This window comes from Ciona robusta, chromosome 9 (genome assembly GCF_009617815.1).
Source record: "Ciona robusta chromosome 9, ASM961781v2".
NCBI lineage: Eukaryota > Metazoa > Chordata > Ascidiacea > Phlebobranchia > Cionidae > Ciona > Ciona robusta.
The window spans coordinates 1780700-1803462 of record NC_143243.1 but is presented as its reverse complement, the minus strand read 5'-3'; the positions used below and the strand labels follow the sequence as shown (position 1 = coordinate 1803462).

At 35.6% G+C, this 22763-nt stretch overlaps 2 protein-coding genes across 6 annotated transcripts; one reads left to right on the top strand and one right to left on the bottom strand.

The window, feature by feature from the left end:
• Window positions 1–58: 58 nt before the first annotated feature.
• LOC149730686 (glutathione S-transferase omega-1-like) lies at window positions 59–3379 on the bottom strand. Its single transcript, XM_089884955.1, has 5 exons — window positions 3218–3379; window positions 2993–3056; window positions 2065–2214; window positions 1437–1610; window positions 59–651 (listed from the first exon to the last, which is right to left on the bottom strand). Exons 1-5 carry the CDS (start codon window positions 3313–3315, stop codon window positions 487–489), a joined length of 651 nt encoding a protein of 216 aa, XP_089741081.1. The 5' UTR covers window positions 3316–3379; the 3' UTR covers window positions 59–486.
• On the top strand, window positions 3196–22757 carry LOC149730685 (1-phosphatidylinositol 4,5-bisphosphate phosphodiesterase delta-4-like). 5 transcript variants are annotated; one of them, XM_089884944.1, is made up of 21 exons: window positions 3198–3337; window positions 8010–8070; window positions 10209–10284; window positions 10772–10921; window positions 11217–11317; window positions 11808–11938; window positions 12397–12457; window positions 12847–12915; window positions 14070–14204; window positions 14586–14771; window positions 15023–15135; window positions 15897–16041; window positions 16107–16187; window positions 16857–16935; window positions 17369–17490; window positions 19677–19829; window positions 20235–20352; window positions 20736–20911; window positions 21563–21664; window positions 21795–21984; window positions 22356–22757. In XM_089884944.1, the coding sequence occupies exons 4-21, from the start codon at window positions 10774–10776 to the stop codon at window positions 22436–22438; spliced, it is 2193 nt and encodes a 730-aa protein (XP_089741070.1). In that variant the 5' UTR covers window positions 3198–3337; window positions 8010–8070; window positions 10209–10284; window positions 10772–10773; the 3' UTR covers window positions 22439–22757. The 5 variants fall into 5 exon arrangements, 4 of the variants coding, with proteins under 4 accessions (XP_089741071.1, XP_089741070.1, XP_089741069.1 ...); XR_016385711.1 differs by lacking the exons at window positions 3198–3337; window positions 8010–8070 and adding exons at window positions 8933–9061; window positions 9452–9487 and having other exon boundaries at window positions 21795–22071; window positions 22356–22496; XM_089884942.1 differs by lacking the exons at window positions 3198–3337; window positions 8010–8070 and adding exons at window positions 8935–9061; window positions 9452–9487.
• The last annotated feature ends 6 nt before the right edge of the window (window positions 22758–22763 follow it).

Below are 22763 nucleotides of genomic sequence, written 5' to 3'. Positions count from 1 at the left end.
GTTATATAAACGTTATATACTCTCAGCGTTTAGCTGTTCGTAATGTTTTCACTGAGGCTTTAAGATGGTTAAATTAAACAGTTTATTTCAGAATGTAGATTACGAGTAACCGATAAAATGTTAAATTGAACGAAAAAACAGAATATTGCCCGTGTTTTTTAAAACGACGGAGCAGTGGATTTTAACCAGAATATACATCAACATGATACTGAAGTACTATTTAGTTATAAGCGCAAATAAAGCTTTCAGCTTCGAAAAATACAATTTTAAACATTACATGACACAATTTGTAGTGTTAATGTCCTATTACTTTTGCAACAAATTCTTTTTAGCTATGCATATTTACAAGCAGTACTAACATTGGTTGTGCGAAACTGTGCAAAATAAAAACCGTAAAATTTAAATTTCCATTAAATTATCTCTGTAATACCGTATCGTATTTTACATTCAACAACAAATAAAAGAAAGAAAATAACGTTTGTCCCACTAAGATTTTCGGTTAACGACATCTTCGGTGTAGCGAGCCAAGTGGTCGTTGGTATGTGTGTCTTTTAATACTTTAACTACAAGAGGATGTTGTCGCATCACTCGGATCCAAGATTTAATGCGAGGACATTCGTAATCGTCGAAATCTTGAAACCATTTTCCCACCTGCGAGAAAAGTAAACATTGCTAATTCATTTCTCTTTGTAGTTTTATTACATAGTAGGATGGGGGGATAGGACACTTTCAGCACATATCCAAACATTCTGATCGTGTTTTAAGCAAGTAAGTACGGGAGTCGTAAGAATACGGCTTTATAATCTTTTAATTTTTTACTACCAGATAAAACGAGAGAATAGAATGATAAGGAATCCCATCTTACTCTATTGTTGTTCAAAAAAGGAAATGAATTTTTTTTCCAAATAATAGGAGTTTCATGTTAGGATTTTGAATACATGTAACTTTTTTTATTCTCATAAGGGACCATTGCGTTGGAGAAATTGCCGTTAAGTGTCATGACACATAACAACTGTAGCAGCGATAAGCCTTGAGTCCGTTACCTTTAGGTTAGAGGCAGGTGCGATAACGACTGTGCCTCAGGGTCGCCAGTAAGAAACTACGCTATTTTGATTATAGCGCAGGAGTTTTGCGCGGGACTAATCAGTGGTAACTATTTTGACGCCAGATAAGAAAACTATGTTAAAGGAATGCGGTAAACAAGTGGGCGTCGTGTTTCTATTGCTGCAGTTTCGAGTCTTTGTTTTGTAACCCTGGTTGATCAATGCGGTGGTACCGTAACACAGTAGTAAAAGAGCGAATAAAAGTTATTTTTGCAGTGTTTAGTCAAAAAAATAAACCATGAAATACATTTTACACGCGCGGCGTTCTGTGGAAATAGTAGTTTGGTTTACAAGCAGAAAATAGTTCAGTTATGTTGGTTCAGTTAAGCTTACTTTATCGAAATATGGGAACAATCCATAATCCGCAAAGCTGGGTTCTCTACCGCCAAAGTATGAACCTCCTGCTGTTACCAACTCGTTCTCGAGGAACGAAGAAGCTTCAATGAATAAATCAAGACCTTCACGAGGACTATCAAGGACTACGCTCTTTTCAAAGTAAGGCAGGATCTGTGTGACAGATTTTTATAGTTATTGTGTTTATTTATAAATATAGTAGGGGGGGAGATGGGACACCTTTTTTTTCTATTTTCTCGTCGCGTTTCATAGTAAACAAAGAATTATAAAACTGTACATTCACGATGTCCATAGACCGTTGTTAATTTTGTAAACCACGATCAGGATATTTGGGCAATATGCGCTAATGATGCTCCGTCTTAGGAGTACTATATGCAATATTTATACAGTAGAGGTTGTAATGTTTATGAGTAAGGAACATCCGATACGTTGTGATAATACTTGCATTAGGGGTTGTAAAAGGTAAGTGTAATTAGCAACGCAAAACGTTTCAGTTCTCAGTATGTGTGTTATCAAATTAAAATATGAGCCATTACCTCTTAAAAAGGTTAAGACTTTATCCATAGTCCAAAACAATAAAATGTTCTTTTTAAATAAGTTTACATACGTGTTCAAAAAAGTGATCCAGGATTCTGTCTTGTTTTGTTTTCTTCGCAACATCTTGGTTTGCGTTAGCGCCGTCTAAACCGTGCAGAAACTGAACCGCTTCTTTGTAATTTTGCTTTGAAATGTTGCCATTTTGAACCAAAGCGGGTTGCTAATCCAAAATATTAAAACTTTATATTAATTTTAAGTCGAGATCTGTTTAAAATCTAAAACATACGATTTGTATATTTATCGCCGTAACGTGGTTTTAGGTGAGCGTCTTCCCACTTGTGTTTGCCAGTATATCAATAGAATGAATGAATGTAACTTACTTTATCCCCGCGTGGCCGGAAAACGACAGTCGTTATCACACGGGTTTTAACACCTCGTGCCAGCCTACGAGTTACCATGTATGTTACTTTGTGGGTGATTATTTTTTTTCTTGGATTTTTTCCTTTTTTATGTATGGCTGATAATTTAAACAACCCATTAGTGACCACTGGGTTGGAGCAATTGCCGTTAAGTGTCTTGCCCAAGGACACATACGCCCACAATGGTAGCAGCGTCGAGCCTTGAACCCATTACCTCTGGGTTACAGGCAGGCGCGCTAACAGCTATACCACGGCGCCGGACTAATAGCTTGCTGTATACACACCGAACATATGTCACTGGCAATAACGTGGTGTAGTACTACAGTTGCTTCTGACAGAAGGCAAATAAATTATCCAAAAATAAAATAGCAACCCCGTCAATCTTCACTGCAAACCAGAATTTTCTTGCTATAAAAGGTGGATCGTAACTCCTTTAGGCTACACGAATGTCATTTATTAAACTACTTTGCCACGCAACCATTCGCACGAGGGACCCTGTGTTATAGTGTGTAAATCAACCAAGTCGCTAAGTGGCAAGAATACACACGAAGTTTAGCCTGAAACTTACGACTAACTCACCGATTTCTCGTTGTCGTTGCAAACGTGGTTCTTATCGTCTACAGCAAGGTTAACAGTGGTATGCCTGCAGTGAAAGGGTGTAGTAATGTTAGTTCGTTTAATCCGTTACTAATTTCCCCTCTACGAAATTAACAAACTGTACAGTGTCAACAACTGGAGTATTTGCCGAACCTCGAGTGTTCACACACTCTTGTTTAATTTAGGACACAACTCCGATATACTTACGGCAGTCCAGACGCTTCTAGTGCAAGTAGAATACTTTGTGACTTGGGACACCACATCTGGCTGTAGAAAGTTAGAGGATGTTCAGAATTGATCGTCATTTTTGAGCTGTTTAAGATCAAGGTAAGAAAACAACTTCAGTTTAACTGTGCTTAAAATAACACCTATAAATAATTCAAAGTTAGAAACGCGTGCAGTTGAAGGTATTGCAGCAACTCTGTATTTGTATTCCACTTAACCCACTTTAAAAGCTGTGTACCTTTTTCTTATCTTTATATTTACCTTGTACCCTGAGCACCCCGAACCTGAATAAACATAATGCCTACGTGAGAAAGTCGAAGACTAATTCAAACTTTGTTAGCATTCTAAAATGTCTGTGTTATCAATTTTTTGGTAACCTGAACTTTTAAGTTGTTTAAGTCACTTAATATTATTTACTGATTAAACAGATTTATAACACACTTAAAGTTGACAAACTTAATTTAAAATACGCTTGTGAAATAACAGGCTTTTGTCTTACGGGTGTTCTTTTAATGTTTTAAAACTACCACAAATCGAATTTATACTTTTAAACTACTTTTTTTCCGAAACATTTGTTTAAAACTTTAGTTAAATATCTGTAGTTCCTAAAACTTAAAATAACGCGCTACATTCTTTAGTCGACGTATTGAACTTGTCTTCATAAAAACACGTTTCTGCGCAACAGGATATAACTTAGAGACCAAAATATTCGCCAAGTTTAATTAAAATCTGTCTAACATTTCGCCATTATTCCCCCTCATTTTCATATCTGAACCTATACCTTTGTGACTTCTGTATCAGCTTCAATCACACAAACTCTCTCACTTCTATAAGATCGTGCGTACGTGACAACCGGCACTACCTGTTTACGCGTTTTATGGGTAGCGTGTCTCTTTTCACGAAAACATTTTAAAGGTCCCACCAGTTGAACAACAACAATATAAAAAGTATTAACACGACGTAACATATTACGTCATTGCTGTATCGTGTGTACTGTCGGTCGCTTAAACAAACGTATTCTTAGCTGTTACTTATTAACAAAGGCGCTTACAAACACAACAATATGTATGCTACAGCATGGTCTACTAAGCATGTAATAAAAAAAGGATTTTCTCCTCATGCAAATGGGGCCATAGAACAGATTAACTGCCATTCATAAGAAATAGAAGAGTTTGCAATGCGATTTATAACTCACGCAAATACTACCAAACGTAATTCGTTAACAATATATGTTGGCAATATAAATACAGAAACGGTATCGCAAATATTGTTCTAAACTTTAAAATCACAACTATTTAAATTCACCTCTAGCTTAAAAAGCAAACGAACCTAAAATTTAATATGAAAGAGTATGGGGTAAGATGGGATACCTTTAGCACATAATGTCTCGTATTTCCCGGTCGTGTTTTAAACAATTAACAAAGCTACTACACAGTCGTGAGGATACAATTATATAGTTCTGTATTTATTAATTGATTTCCATCAAATGGGGCGAGAAGGGGAATAAAAACACGAACCGTCTTACCCCAACTTACATGATCTTTCAATTCCTGAAACCCACAAAGGGTTATGGCTCGTAACCTACGGGTGCCCCTGTCACTTGTGGGGTGTGGTAAACGCTGACGAAACAATTTTGCAACGTCATTAGATTTTAATCTGCAACGATAACTATACCTCGATACGAGCGCATTTTTCTCATCCTACTGCTCAAAAAACTCCTAAAAACACTCCGCATAACCCAATGCAAATTGCATTGCAGCATGCGACTAACACACTGCTAAGTAGTGTCTTTACTTTAATGAACTAGTAATGTGAAGTCGCATAAAAGCATGAATGAAAAGTCCAAAAGCCGGTGCTGATGGTTGAAAGTCCAACTCGATACGGATCACTGGTTTACATTGTTTGCTTTGCTGACGTAACAGTTGGTGGAGCAAAAGACTTGACTTGATGGAAAAGTTTTTAAACTCGTACAGTTGTTTAATATTGGGTCTAGTTTGCTGCAGAGTTAACTGCCTGCAGATTTACTGTGAACGTAGACCTAATATGGCCTTGGGCAAACGCCTACATCTGGTATGTTATAAGCTTGTAGTCATTAATGGCTTGACCGGACCATCTTGACCTGCTCATCCACACCGCAATGTTTTTAACATGGGTGCTTTGTTTTACACACTTCGTGCCCACTTAACCGGTTATCACGTATGTTACTATGTGGAGTTTTTTTTATCATGACTAAAACTTTGGACAAACCACTAGTGACCACTTGGTGGGAGTAATGCCGTTAAAAGTACATGCCAAAAGACAGACACGCCCACAGTTGTAGCAGCGACGAGCCTTGAACCCGACATCTATTGTTAAAAGGCAGTCACGCAATCACAATGCAAGTATCAATATAATAATCCGACAACCTTGTATAAAAACACGTAGAGTAGAGTAGAAGAGTAGAAGCGGCGGTGTCTAAAACCGAGATTTTACGGCGTTTCGATTGACTGCCGTTTTGAAGGCGTTTCTGAACTACGCGATTTGATTGGCTACTCGGTGGGTGCGTCTGACTGCTAACAAATAATAATGACGTAACTGGTTTTACCAGTTCTAAGGAATTGTGACGTAATAAGCAGATCGCTGTTAAACAATCGATTGAAAAAGAGAGTGTGACGTGGCAAATTCGCAAAAAGGTTTATTAAACAAAGTTATTTAAGTGATGTCACACACGCTAAGAACATACAAGTTCTTAAAGTTATTTATAAATAAAATTATTTACATATGTTAATTTAGCTTGTTGCGTGTATCGTGAGGATAGAGTTTATTTTTCACAGTAGTAACATCAGCATGATAAACACAAACAAACATCATCGTTTTTGGATTCTTTGAATTACGTAGTTTATAGAATATGAATGCAACTTAAAACCAAAACATGTGACGAAATGGGAAAACGGACGTCCTTAATTTGTTCATATAGTAAACTGGGGGAGGATGGGACACCATTTTATTCTATTTTTCGTACAATTCGGTAGTAGACTAGGAACATTTAAAGAATTTTAAAACCGCATCCTCTTAATCTCCATAGACCATTGGTAAATATTTAAAATATGATCAGGATAATTAAATATTATGTGCTAACTGTGTCCATCTTCCCCCACCCTATTATACATAAAACAGCGGCCTTTATTGAAATATGTGGAAATTGGAGATGGTAGTAATTCATAATGTTTAACAGCGTAGTGAGGGAATGTGTGCATATGTTCTATGGTGGATTGGGGTAAAATAGCCCATATTTTTCTCTTTTAATTTTCCATTAGGTGATATACAAAAAATATTTACAAAATTATAAAAACAGTTTTGATAATAGTCAAAAACACGATTAGGAAATATAACATATTATATGGTAATGGCTATGGACTATGTGTATAAACATACAACGTATACATGTATGCATGCGTAGTAAGTCGAAAGCTTTTATGTAATATACGTAGTTTAACCTTTCTATTATAATTAACCGGATCTTGCAATAATGATGCATTTTGAAATCGGAAACAGACAAAGTGATGCATTTCGCATAAACCTTGCCATGAAGAAGACATATTAAGGCTTGCTATATGAATATGATGTCTTGTATATGTTTTGTTTCTTTTGGTATAGTAATCCTTTATTGCTTGAACCGTAAATCACTATAAAGGCTTCCAGCCTTATAGAGTGATAGATTGCGTTTTAGGGCATAAGTGTTGAAAGTACGGAACAGTTAAAATGGACTAAATGTTGCGTTGTACAAGTAGCGACTGTCGCTATAGTTACTGCTATTGTTTCAAGGTGTTACAAGGATGTTTTCCATATTTAAAGAACTCAAATATAGGTTGTGTCTTGACTTAAATACGGTCAAGAAAGGATTCGAACCGTAAATCTTTATCTTTCTAATGTCTTGTAGGAGGTACATGATTGTGCGAATATGACATAACGTAACGTTTATTTGTCTCTTCCACTATGGTGGTTCAGATAAAGATCAGAACGCATAGACGAAATGTTGAGACAATACGACATTCAAAAGAGCATATGCAGCACAAAGGATTTGTTGAAAGTGTTGTCATTGTACCTATATATACCTTCAGTACATAAGTGACTAACCTGATTGGAAAACAAACCTACGCCGTGTAAACGTTGATTAAATAATAAATGAGTAACCGATACACCAGCTCATATGCCCTCTCTTCATCAATATTATAACTTCGTTAACTGGATTGTTATTGCTGAGAACAGGGACAGAGTTGTGGTCTTTAAACAAGATGTGTTAGTCTTAAGTGTATAACGCCCTTTTACGTTGCGGGTTAGTTTATGCACAGTTGAGGACCTTAATTTGAAAAAAAATCGACCTAATGTTATACGTAGTATATGTATGAAAGAAATTGTTTATTTTTGTAACATTTTATAGTCGGAAAAAAGATTAAGACTGTTTTTGTGAGCATGAGGTGTATGTATACAATGACCTGTACTTGTTTTTTAGTCAAATACCCATATAGTAGACTGGGTAAGATGGTAAATGTGTACATTCATTTTTATCGTCCCATTCGGTAGTAAACACACAATATTTACAGAACTATATAAACTTTACCTCCCCGACTCTAAAAATAGCAGTGTTATTGTTAAAACACGTTTAGGAAATATGGATTTTAGGTTCAATAACGGTGTCCATCTTACCCCACAGTGCTAAACGCATGTCTGCGCTGTTAACTCAGCTATGAGAGAGATAAAGCTTATACGTTTATCTTTGTTTAAATGTTTTCAGGCGTTTTAGCTCAAACAATCAAGTGCTTTTGTCAAGTTGCTGTTACTTGGTCATTTAATAGGTAAGTCTTGTAATTTTTACTTTTTTATTTAGTTGCATATAAATTTAAACGAGGTAAACAGATATCGTTTGTAAATGTATCTTAATTTACTGCTATGAATTCAAAGTATCTTTTTATACGGCTGGAACTAAAAAAGCAAAAAAAGAACATATGAAAATTATAACGTTTAATTTGATTTGAAATCGTAACTTTATCCGCTTAAAAATATGCACATATTGCTAGATACCTGACAAGTATATGTTGTCACAACATATCATCAACTTCATGAATAAATTATGAGTTTAATAATGAACTCTATCAAAAGAAGGCTGGGCATAAATTGTTTAAACCGAGTGAAATTCTCCTTCGGCTTCCAAGCAAATTACTATAACCAATAGCTTACGGCAATGTTATTAAGGTTAAATTACTACACCACTATACTCAAACCGAGCCCAGTTTAGTCTGTTTTATTTCTGCGGTATTAAGCAGAAGAGCGAAGGTTATAGTGTTTTCATCAACTTTTTCTGTTACCCAAATATTTGTTTAATAGTGGGTAGTAGCATCTTACCACGTGCTGTGAAATACATTCTCTTCAAATAAATGCGTAGGCCAATTAAAAAATATTGGCGGTCACTACTCGACCAAGCATAGCCAAAAGTTAGAGAATCACTGGATAGAAGAATTCGTGTGTTTTTATAATAGAGCAAGTCGCTTACAGCTCGGGTATTTCCACACTATAGTTTCCAATGCGCCATACGGTTTAAAGATACGAAATACAGAAGATCATTTTGACAAAAGGCGCCCCGATACCGATTTACAGTGTTTAGTCAGGTGTAACAACGAGAAAGAGAATTTGTAGCTCACTGCTTCTGTCCACTTGTAAACAGCTTTATACTGAATACCAGGCACTAACAGCGAAACTTCTGTTCATTTAAAATATAGCTGAAGGATAGTTGTGTGTTTAACGGTTTGAAATAGAAATACATTTATCATGAAGCGCCCAAAAACTAAGGTATGTAGTGTTTCAAATATCAAGGCATAATTCATGCTTAGTAACGTCAACTTTTGTCTAATTATTGTTGTTGATAAACTGGCTTATACACTGGTTTATATGATTTATGTTTTAATATCTAATCCCATGCATCTTCGTAAGTGATCATTGGCGGGACAAGTATATTGTTACTTATATGCAACATATACGGTATCGAACCTTAGCTTTATACCATCATAAGTCTGATGCTTGAATTGGTTATGAAAACTTCTGTATTTAAACCTTTATCTTTACACATGTTTATAAACCTTATGCGTTAGTATGTTTTATAAAATTTCCTCAATTGATTATAAAATCAGTCTAAAGTTGATTGACTACGGCATAGTATGAAAAAAAATATGTTTCATTTAGCCTCGTGTGGTGGGAAGAAGACAGTCATTGACATGGGTGTGTTTTGTTTTATACATCTTGCGCCTATACTTACAAGTACCGCTTATGTAACTTCGTGGTTGTTTTTTGGTATTGCTTACATATGTCTAGCAGTTAAACAACATATAACTTGGTACAAGGCATGTGGTATATGAATACACTGTATCATTTCGTTTAAAAAAATGTTCTTGTTTTATATCCCATTAAAACGTATGGGGTATGTGACTACAATGTGTGCCTTGTTTGCACTGAGACAACCATGGTGTATCTTGCCAACCAAAACGTCTTGTATATGACTCCTATGCAACTAAACAAAGTTATTGCAATTAATTCCATGATTTGCTCTGACCTGGGACTCTTTAAAGTTGAACGTTTCTCGTAACGTAATAACATTAAGGATCAAGCGCAACAAAATACGTATCTTGCAAAAATCAAGGCCAACGATTTGTAGTCTGCGTGATACATATTTGACCGAAAATAGCATCATTAGTTTCATGTTTAAAACTATTTTTTGTCGGATACGTACTTTGTAGATACAATTAAACCGTCATATTACAACATGGTATGTAGTACCGTGGGGTAAGATGGGACACCTTAGCACATAATATCCAAATATCCTGATCGTGTTTTAAGCAATTAATAACGGTATTTGGGAGTGAAAAGGTGACCCATCATGTACCTTATTACATACATACTAAATAAAATAATTTAATCGTTTTAACGTATTGTTTATCTACAGACGGGACCTGCAGTCCAACACGTCTTTACAGACGGCATACGAGTGAAAGAACATAACTACGTACCGACAGACATCGGTAAGCAGACACCAATATACGGGTACTTTACAACGGAGGGTTCTAAATCTAACAATGTTGTAGAGGTCTCTAAATTTTATTTACGCTGCGATTTTAAAAAAGCCAGAAACCGCAAGACCAACCAAACCAAACGGAATGTTTATACTTACTTTTATATAAGGTTTCTGTGGTTTGTTTGTTTTTCTTACTTTAAGAGTGGCAAAATAAAATACAAGACAACGTATCTAAGCTATCAACAACAGCAATTTACCAATGGCAGCTTAGTTCTAATACAGCCGTTTTGCTGTTAAATCCCTTCTCTTTATTTTAAAAAAATTAATATGATATTCGCTATCGTTTTTGAAAAGATAAATAAAATATGATATTAAGTAATCGAAACTATTAAAATTTCGTTTATTCAAAAGAAACTCTCCAAAACTACTTGACTTTGTTACGAGTCCTATCTTTATGGTCATAGTTTAATCAAGAAAAATATAATGCATTTCAGATATGTCGTTAAGTGCGATGGAAGAAGGAGCTTTCTTTATCAAAGTAAAGTCAGCACACTGGAGGAAGACACGTCATATTGAACTATCACGTGATCACCTTAATTTGCATATTTCTCATCAAAGTTGCGGAAAATCATCTTTTTCAATTGGTGAGTTATAGCACAGACGAAACAATGCTAAATACGTTTTTGTAAATCCGAGTAAACAAAATTCTGTTCATAACATGCCCGTGTCTGACTTGTTATGAATTGGGTGCCTTCATATACACCAGAAACACTTGGGTGTGACACCTTATGCTTACTGTCAAGTTATAAAAAGAATGTCTTTAAATCAATAGACCGAAATAATAGTTGTCTTTTATTAAAAGTTACCTGAGTAAGTGATTATTAAATGTCTCTTCATTCCCGTGAGCTGTTTTAAAATTAAAAATTATTTTATCTACAGTTGACATAAAAAAAATCAATGAGATTCGTATCGGATATCAGAGTCCAATATGGGAGCGACTTGGTCACCACCTGCCGGATGCGGAGCAATGTTTTAGTTTGGTCAGTAGGTGGCAACATTAAGTCAAAATGTTCAAACTTTTATTTGTCAAAATTATTAAAAACTTGTGTCGGTAAATGCTGTAGCTTTAAAACAGTTATCAGTATTGTATTTGATTAACATATGCTTGGGCATATTTTGTAATGCTTCAGAATGTGATAGGGCGATTTGAAACACACAATTAACATATTTTAATGAAACCGTAGCCGTTCTCTTTTAATTAGTAAACACTCGAGCCTAAATAAATATTGATACACCATTGTCCCACCTAGTGGCCCCTTATAGGTTTAATTGTCAGTCATACATTGAAAAATCATACAATGACCCCAAAAACAACCACCCACAAAGTTACATTTGTGGTAACTCGCTAGCGGACACGGTGTGTATAAAGTAGAACACCCGTGTCGTATAGAGTAGGAACGTTTATATTGAGTTTCATGATGCCCTTCGCGAAGTAAATTACGAATTTAATATTAACCAATCACATCAAAGGTAATCGATGGGCGGGAACAACCCTTGAACTTGGTATCTATGACGAAAGAATCCGCCGAATTATGGACCAGGGGTTTGCAACATTTGAGTGCAAACCTTGAAAACCTTGACATTAAAGGAAAACGATTGTTGTGAGTTAAAGAACAATAATTATAAAAAATATACAAGCAACGTCATGATTGGTTCGTAGCTAAACCACATACGATATATATATATATATACAACTCGACTGTAGTCATTGAAGTGACATGTCACCATAGTTTCGCTTAATTCTCATGCCTGCTTTTATTCACACACTGCAATAGTTTCAGTTACTCTATAGTGTACGTATAAGTGGCAACCATTGATAACTCACTAAATTTCCCAACCACAAGCATGATCAAACCAAGAAAAACATATAATTGCGTGGGGTAACATGTGACATGAATTTAAAGAGTGGTATTAAAAAAACACGACCAAGAAATCTGTGGTTTAAGGGCCAACGGTATCCCATCTTACCCCACAAAAGATCTATAAGTCAATGAAGTTACCGTCCATGTAATCCACACACTACAGATACTAATATGTTAAAATTTAATTTAAATCTTAGATGGGTATGGGATTGTTTTAAAACGGCGGACAAGGATCAAAGTGGAAAACTTTCCTATAAGGTGCGTTGTTATAATTGCTTGCTTATATATGAATGCCGTCCGTTGTGGTATAATTTATGATTTCTGCGTGCTGTACTAGTTAGTGTGCTTTTACCCTGTGTATGTCAGTATTGCTCGGTATGCATTATGTAGGATGCATGTGTTTGTCTTTGGTATTTTGTGTTGGATGTAGGTGTCTTTTTGGTATTAGCTTTTAGTTTTAGACATATACGCTTGTTTTATTCCAAATGCGTGTTTATTTCCTTGTTAGCGTTATTTTGTCAATACATGATATGATCCGTGGTGCAACAAAAATCAAATGCATTGACCTATTGGATACGACGCGCACAAACAATATTCACTTAAACCTTTATCTTCATTAAAACCTTTTATCTTCTCTTCATCTTCAGGAAGTAAAGAAACTCTTAGACAAATTGAACTTTCAAGCCACATCTGATTACATCGACCGAGTTTTGAAAGTAAGTTTCTGTCTGGAACTAAAGCGGAAACACGTCATAATTTCGCTTCTAAATATTTACTCGCATTTGTTTTAATGCATGCAGGTGACCGTTTTATAATGACTACATTTATTCAAGTTTTCGGATTATCCAAGCGTTTGACCTTTTAGCCTGAGATTAATCAGACAGTTCGATAAATATTACGCACGAACGTTTAAAACGGAGAAATAGTGGCGTCACAGTCTTGCACAAACACTTTTTTGTCGGGCATCGCGTGCAGACTGTGTCGTGACTTTATATAGCATCAAAGTTTCAGCGGACTATATTGGCGTAACCACCTTTGAAGTAATCCTCACATTTGTTTGTATGGATATCAAAGATAAAGACACGTTTATGGTACTGAGCTCTTGGCACGCCCTTTACGCACTTTCTGCACTCTAGGTAGCGATGCAGAGTTGACGCTCAAACGCTTAATGATTCGGACCGAAAAGTATGAAAAGCGTAGTTGGTATAAGCTTTTAAATAATTGAAAAACCAAACCGAAAATGTCAACTGAATGTCCGGTGAACTCCATAATAAACAACGAAAACGCTTTGATATAATCTTGATCGAGGGCGAACTGTGGCTGTGGTTTAATTGTTCTCGGGAAAATCTTGCTTTGACGACCAACGTTCCTGGTATTATGTATTGCATTTGGCCACAGTAAACATAATGCACCAAACGTAGAAGCAGATATTGTTAATCTCAACAGAGAACAGTTCAAATTAAACCAAACACGAAAAATAAAAAGGAAAGAAACTGTAAACTAAAATTGTATAAAAAAATGTTTTTTGAAAAATAATACAAAAAAATGCAATTTAAAAAAATTGTAAAAAAATGAGCGTGTATACGACTGTAGAACACCCTTGCAGTGTATATATGCAGCATTGCGGAGTTGAGCTATTAAAATTCTTGTTAAAAATTTAATCATTTCTTGCTAACTGTTTACTTTGAGCTGAGAAGTTCATTATGTAATTTTCGGCTTTTCATTATCGCTCCAACACGATGCAAAAAATAGACTATCTTAAACATCGCTAGACCAGAAGTTCGATTCTGCTTTATCTTGATACCTCTACATATCAACGGCCACCAAAAGATAACTAAAATAGCTCCAATTATGCGATAATTGTCCTTAGGATACCGATATCTCCGGCGACAACTTGTTGTCTTTCGATGAGTTCTCTGATTTCTTTAAGAAGATATCATGGCGACCAGAGGTTGAAAGATTATACAAAACATATTGCGATGCAGATTTAAAGCTGCAGCCGAAGGTTTGTAAAACTTATCTCTAGTTTAAATTTTGGAATAATAGGCCAAGCCTGCTGGTCAAAGTCTGTGACCCCCTCCGGTGTGCGATATTATAACGGTTATCTGCCCGCAATATTTTTCACAGAGCAGTTTAAATTTTCCCAAATGCGCGGATTTCGTACTTCATTTGAGATTATATATAGCTAATTGGATATTAACCTTTCTATACTTTGAAACCGACGTAAATGTGGTTTTCTTTCGTGTTGTGCTTTGCACTTTTATAGTTTATATTACCCATTTCTTGTTGCACTTACACGGTACTTAACCGGGAGGGGCATTCGAAATTGTTTTTTCCAATAAGCCAATTATACATGCGATATCTTAACGCAGTGCTGTTGTTGTAGGAACTTGCAAGATTTCTGCGCGAAGATCAGGGCCTAAATGACGTCACCGAAGAGACTGCGATGTCACTGGTAAAAAGTTTTGAGCCCGATGAGAATCTCAGATCAACTCACGTGATGTCGATATATGGATTTATGTATTTCCTACTTTCGCCTCATTGCGACGTCTTTAATGCCAAGGAGCGAAAGGTACAGTGCTCCGAGACATTAAATATTCATCTAACAATAGGGATAAAAATGCTTGCGTGTCGACGCAATCTAAAATTACTTCCTTGCCGTTTCGTCCGTGACCTGACCAGTCGAAACTTAATGAGAACTGTCTGACTTTTGTTTACAATTTAAGCAAAGATAAGAGCCGCCGTTGACCCAGATACCTCTTTATACCTAAATTCTTTAACTCTGAAACATATCAGTAGCTTACGCATCCGTTAAACATTAAGGTTCACATGGATATGACAAGGCCGTTATCGCACTACTACATTGCATCTTCACATAACACGTATCTTGCTGATGACCAATTGATAGGAAAGTCCAGCGTGGAATGTTATATCAGGTAATTTTTTGATGTTTCCAATTAAGATTTGGAAACAAACTCCTTGATATATAGCGGGTTTCCTAACCTATGACGTATGTAGGCCTTGTGTTTTGATGTAGCATAAACATTTTTTAAAAGAAGAAAAACACGCTTTTAAACCTGCTGGCCGGCTGCATATTTTATGAGCTATATCCGATTAATCCGATGTCATAATCAACCCGTATGTGTACGAATCAAACAGCTTTAATGCAAATACTTAACCGGTTTATTAGTTAATTAACACCAGACTTAAATAAGCCGGCATTCGTGTACAATCTGCGCCATCAAGAGTTAAAGTAGTCGAGAAACCATTTCTGATATGTGTGGAATTATAACATAATGCTAAACATATGCTTTACTGGTATCCGTAGTAATACATTTACACATACAACGCATTCCAACACATGACCGCTAAAGTTTGTTGTAAATACGCTATATACAGTTTGTTGCCAAATTTCACCGAACTATAAACATGAGTTTTAAACGTAAATCGTTTCATGGACCTTAGGCTTCTTGTTTTGTTATAATATGGATTTCGTTTTCCCCTTACACAGCAGGCACACATGATGTATTCATATACACTTTATGCTTATTGTTTAGTTATAACACGAGTGTCGTATTATATAACATGTACAAGTGGTGTATTTGTGTGTTCATAATCATACACCGTGTGCTTACTCCCTGCGGAGTTATAACAAGGTATTTGTATTATACACCGCACACGCGATGTATTATCACAGAGCCCTGGAAAGAGGTTGTCGTTGTGTGGAACTTGATTGTTGGGACGGAGAAGACGGACAACCGATTATTTACCACGGCTACACGCTTACTTCAAAAATAGCTTTTGCTGACGTAGTTGAAGCAATACGAGATTATGCTTTTAAGGTTTGTTACGTACCTTGTGCATTGTTAGCATGTCATGTATGACGCATTAAAGAGGATATATACAGACATCGGATTACCCGGTCATTCTTTCCATTGAGAATCACTGTTCGGTGCCACAGCAAAAGAAGATGGCACTTATCATGAAGGTAATGCTGTGTTTTATTCTCACGGTATTGTGTGTAAGATATAATTAACATTGTTGCGAACTTTTATTTTGTCTGCTTGTACACTTACCACACACAGTGTATTGATTCACATTATACCCAATGCCCATATCGGTGCTTGTACACAAGTTCGTGCATTTGATTTTAGGAAAGTCCCCACATATAATGTTCACTGCTGTTCATTGACCTACATGGCTACATACATTACATGAGGGGTTTGACCTTAAGGTCATCTCACGGCTACATCACCACATTAATCACTTCGATGGAATGTTTAAAAGCTTTAAGGGGGCATGCCAGCGAAAAGTGAAAATTTGTATATGAATAGAGATGATGAAAGATTTGTAATGACTTTATCGTGATTAGAACGTTCTACTTTAACGGTTAAAGTCATCGGCAAGTGTTTCGTTGGCATAACGCCATCACGCACCAAGAATCTTCGAGGGGAAATATTTCTCCTGTTACAGCTTGATTTGCATGCTGACTTTCGTATTTTAAACCCCGACTCCTGGGGCAATTTACTGGGAGAAATGAAAGTTTAAAAATAAGTCGGTCACATCAATGTAGCCTTGTTTCAGCGAACGTTTAGTTGGGATTAGTATCAGCTCGAACATAGATTACTTTCAGTTGAAAACTCAAGTTTATTTCTAGGAAACTTTGGGAGATATGCTACTTCAAAATCCCGTTGATCCTTCATCTCACATGTTGCCTTCACCAGAAGCTCTAAAAGGTTAGATTTCCCAAGAAGAGCAGATACTTGTTATAGTTCCTTAGTATATTATTCGTCAGTTTCATAGCATAATAATTTTTTTAACTGAAAGCTTAGTATTTGTACGCAATTTATTTCTCCTTTAAATTTTCTGATTCTTGCCACATTTGACGCTGTTTAGTTTTTTAATAATTTACGAGACTAAAGTATTGAAATATCTGGAATTTGTCGGTATGTATAAAAGTGTTACGAGGAAGTATTAAATTTACCACCAGCTGAGTTAAGTCCGGTGTACGGTGTGAATTTCTGTGAAAAATTATTTATTATTCTTCACTACCGGCCTCGGAAGTGCCAACTTGTGGCGAATGTGGTTGTTCCAAATTTCCCCGAAAGTTTAAGCGGGTGATTATCCTCTGCTTAACTCGGATTAGTACTTGAGGAATTACCTGCACAGGACGGATCTTGGTAAAGGGCAAGAGATTAAAAGAAACTAACGAAGACGAAGAAGTTAGCGACGAAGATGAGGCAGCTGATGTCGAAGAAAACGGAGTAAAAAAGAATCCGTCCAAGACAAATGTAAGCAAATCTGTTATAAAAATTTTTGTACTAAATCAAATTGAAATATTACGACTTTTTAACATTCGGTTCTGTGCTATTAAATATTTTATTCGTAAAGATTATGTATTGTCCATTGATGCTGGGTTTCAGGATCAAAGCTTCTTCAGCTATCAGTTAGCTCTGATAATAACCCGATAAAACTTGTTGCAAGTGGCGTACAGAATGTCCTATATATTTAATAAATTTCCCGAAGAAGGGTTTTGATTGAAATCCAGCCACAGTGGCCACGCCTTAAAACCTCATGCTTAATAATAAGACACGAGAGAAAAAATCACAGTTAACAAAATAACAAAAGATAAATTATATAACTGAGCTAAATTGTAAAAACGCCGACAAACATTATATTACACACTTTATTGTCGGAATAAAAATAGTCTCGCCGTAAGAGCCACAGTTTTTGTAAAATGGCGACGGCCGTGCTGATGCTTGTAAGGTTTCGTAGAACGTTTTGTCGGTATATAACTGAAAAAAAAATATATTGTCGTCCGGGCCGCATTGGCGCATTTTAACAATAGTTCGATACATAAATAAACGATTGTATATGTATATAGCGGGGTGTTAAAAGCAATATTGTGGATGCAGTAGTTATGCGGCAGTGAATATAGACTCCGGGTAATATTCGCTTTTGATAAACAGTCATTTATTTATTAAAAGGAGTTTACGTTTTGTAATGTGTGTCTGAAAGTGTAATCACAGTTGTGTTTGTTGCAAGTTAACCTTTACAGTATTCCGTTGTTCTATAATTTTATAATGCCAGTAATTATAATTAGTGGAAGAGAATTAAAATAAAGGAAGTGTTATTCTATATGCTTGGCATAAATCAAAGTGTTATGTAAGTTTAAAACGTAAAAAGAGCTGTATCATACATAACCCAATGTTTAACCATATGGTATTTTACCAACATATGATTTAAATACATGTTAAATTCATCAAACAATCATTACGGCTATGTAAGAAAATAAAAAAGAAACCAGTAAACCCAGTAAAAGGAACAAATACACAATCGGCCTTACAGACAACTTCGGATAAGCCATTGTTGCATATAACACAACCAGAAATACTAGGAACATACAGGAATAACCGCTAATAATCTAAATACCGCTAATAACCGCCAATAACGATTCAAATAGACCATAACAGAACAACCAACATGCAAATACCTGGAATAAATCATTAGTCATACACTCATACTATTAATAAATTCCTAAATCACGATGTTCGTTATTAGCAGAATACAATTTAATTAAAAAGATGCTTATATATTTGTATATACAGCTCCGACAAAATTGTTTGCCTTTTTCTTCCGTGCACGAATTTTGAGCCAATAACGGTATATGAAACCGAAAAACCGAAAAATCAAATTGTTCCTATCAAGTAACTAATAACTTTTTATCCGACAATGATGTCGCGGGGTGTTTTAAAACAAAGCGCTATAACTGCACCCCGTTATATGTTCTTACGAAAAAATAATATGAATATATACAAATGCAGTTAAGTAAATATACGGCAATAAACATGATGAGTTATATAACTTAACATCAAACAAGGGCGTTTAGTAACTGCTTAAGTTTTGTAACTTAAATTCATAACCTAATTAAACCAGATTACCTACTATCAAGCGAATTTTTCTATTTAAATAGCAAGCATAATACTTGTTGAGCTAATCTTAAAAAGAAAAAAATACGAAGACGCCATTTATTTTTTCGCCATTTTGTAATTGAGAGTCGATTGCTAGCACTTTAAATCTCATAGGTTTACGTTATTAATACTGGAAATATTTAAAACACATTTCTTTCAAATTTCATGCTCATTCTATTTTAACGTGTTAAAAAATGCCATGTTCGTTTTCACCTTGTTTTTTAAGTTATTGTAACTCGAGTAGTATAGCTATTATGCCTTAAAGTCTTAATTTTTCAATAAATTAAAAACAAAGATTCATTTAAAACTGATTAGTATTTTTACTTTTAATTCCTAAATATTATAAACTAAGAAAATTTTTGAATTAAATGAATGTAACTTTTTTTGCCTCGCAGGGCCGGAAAACGACAGTCGTTATAATACGGGCGTTCTGGCTTATAGACCTTGTGCCGGCGAGATTGACTGTTTTTATTTACTTTTAATTCGTTTAATGTATTAATCTACAGAAAAAGATAAAGTTGTCGAAAGAGTTATCAGACTTGGTTATCTACGCACAGAGTCGCCATTTTCATAACTTCCCAGACGCGAAGCATAATTCTGACTTTCGACACATATCATCTCTCAACGAAGATAAAGCAATGAATTTGTATAACTCGCAGGTAAAATTTACTTGTTACTGATATGCGAAATATATCAAAAACGTGCACAGACTATTTTTAGGTCTGGGGACACGAGAAAACGTCGTTAAAGACCATTTGTATCCCTCAAAAGAACGTAACTAGGTTTCTATTTATTGGAAACTCTTTTAACTAGATAATACCCAACACAACTGTCAGTATATGAACCCCGGATATATAAATGATAATCATGGATAACTTTAACGTACCCTACCCAAACATATGTGTCTTTATCTGCACATTTTACCGGAGATTTTAATCGTGTTGGCACGTTGCGGGTTTACGCTATTTATCTCCAATATTATTAAAGAATTCCTGTTAGTCTATGTTTATAGTTTTGTATTTAGCTACAAACAAGCTCCATGTGTCAACCTTGCTTCTGTATAGGCCGAAGAATTTTCGGAACACAATCAATGGCAACTGGTGAGGATTTACCCGAAGGGAACACGAACAAACTCAAGCAACTATGACCCCCTTGCTTTGTGGAATGTTGGATGCCAAATCGGTAAGTCATTTTTTTTGGTGTAAATACGTGGTATATTGAAGTTTGTATATAGATTTGTTTGTTAAACGTTAAAAAACACAGCATTCGCTATTTTAGGCAAGGGGACACACAAAATAGATTGTTTCTGCAATGCGCAATATGGTATGGGTGTCTATAAAAGTCACATCTTAGACCTCTAAGCTTGTTTTTTTTTACTTCCCCTGCGTTTCAATACATTTTCCCAAAAAAATTATAGCGACCGAAAAAGGACAGTTGGGGTCGCCCTGATTCGTTCTTTCGGCGTTTAGCTGGTTCGATATATACACCAACATCTGATATTAAAAAGACCTTTTAACAAGTGACAAACTGACAATACCGGAGAATTTAGGTTTTTCCTTTAACAGTTGCACTCAACTATCAAACTGAGGACCGGGAAACGCATATCAACGATGCCTTATTCCGTCGTAACGGTGGCTGCGGTTATGTTATTAAACCAGATTGTTTGCTTACTGGCAAGTTTAATCCATCTACAGTCACAAACAAATCACCCTTCGCACAACCTTCACGACTTCAGATAAGGGTATGTGTGTCTTTACTGCAACGTGACAAGCTAAAAAATTTCGTCACGTAATAAATTGTTACTGCTATGCGAAATATGTCGAAAACGTGCACGGGATATTTTAGGTCTGGTGACACGAGAGAACGTTAAAGACTATTTCCGCCCCTTAAAATACCGTAAAATTAATTTATTGTATCACTAACGAATGTATAGCTTCGCTTACGCCGAATTACCACAATAAACATCTTTATCGGCTTAACCATTTTAAACGATATTAATTTTTTTTATGAACTTAAATATTTTCCATTTAAACTACAAGTAAACATTCTGATCATCTTTTTAATATCTTGTCACGATAGATTCCTTAAGCTGTCTTAAAGAGTCTATGTCTCTCCCGCAACAAACGCCATTTTGTAATTCTATTTGCAAGCGGCAATTCAATTTTTGGCTGAATTGTCGCTTTTCCAAGGTTAGCGGCATCATTCCAAATAAAACGTCCCATTCCGTTAGTTCAATTTCGGCGAATAAAATTTGCATATAATATTGACAAAACATTGGCCCAGCTTGTCTGCACGACACTAACCAACATCTAATGCGCGAATTAAAAACAAATATTCCGTCTTAAATAATCTGCAGAACAAACTTAACAAACTTATTTGACTCACCGCTTAGGTTATATCCGCCCAACAACTTCCAAAGCCGATTACTTCAAAGAAGAGTGACGTCATCGATCCCTACGTCATCGTATCCGTCACTGGGTGTGATGTAGACAAGGTAATCCATAATACCACCCGCCAGGTGTTTTAAATTGAAAATAAATCCTTCTCCACACACGGGTAACGCAAAGTGTGGCGTGTAGTGAAAAACTCTTCAAACATCCTAAATTCTTCGTTTTATGATTCAGCAAAGCAAAACAACAAGCGTGGTCGACGATAACGGATTTAATCCCACTTGGGAGAACGACCTGGTCATAACCTTTGACGTCATCGTACCACAGTTGGCATTCATCACCTTTGACGTCATGGACAAGGACTCAATGGGGGATGACGACTTGGTTGGAACTTATACACTTCCGTACAACAGCATAGCAAACGGTTAGTTGAACTTCTAATCCGTTATTGTCGGTTGGTTATGGTATGAGTCATATAAGGATGATCTTCGAAATTTTGAGTAGGCTTTCGGTAAGTTTAAAATCTGTGATTGTCTTACACCTCTATCATAGCAGATAGAAAAGCAGATAAAAAATAATTACTTTAAAATTAAAATAGATACTTGAAGTTGAAATATATTACATTTAACATAAACTTGCATCTAAAAATCTGTTTTAAATAAAAAAAAACGTGTTGTGTATGAAATACATATGTGAAATGTTACAAAATGTACGTGTACTGATGTGCTGCATTTGAAAAAAGAACACAATGTTACCGTTCAAGTAGCAAATACCAACGGTTTGTTTTGTATACAGGTTACAGACACGTTCACCTTGGTAGTATTGGTAGCAAACCTCTATTGCCCTCCACGCTGTTTATAAACGTGAAGAAAACATAAGCGCTGAGAGGCAATGTTAAGAATCTATGGACACGTTAATTACCAAATGACGAAAACTCCTAACCCCAAGACGAACAAACATAATACAATATTTTAACCACATGTTTAATTATGCTTCTGCTGCCGATAAAACCTACTTACTTTATCCAGTTTTTAATCTTTTTCCGCTCTTTTTACTAACGTTTTACCTTTACCATGATTTTTATTGTTTCTTCAATAATGGCTTTAAAGTGCGCAGAATTATTGTTATAAAAATAGTATTTCTTTATCTTTTAATTATCATACTCAGTAACGTATAAAATATACAACAGAATCCGGACTAGAG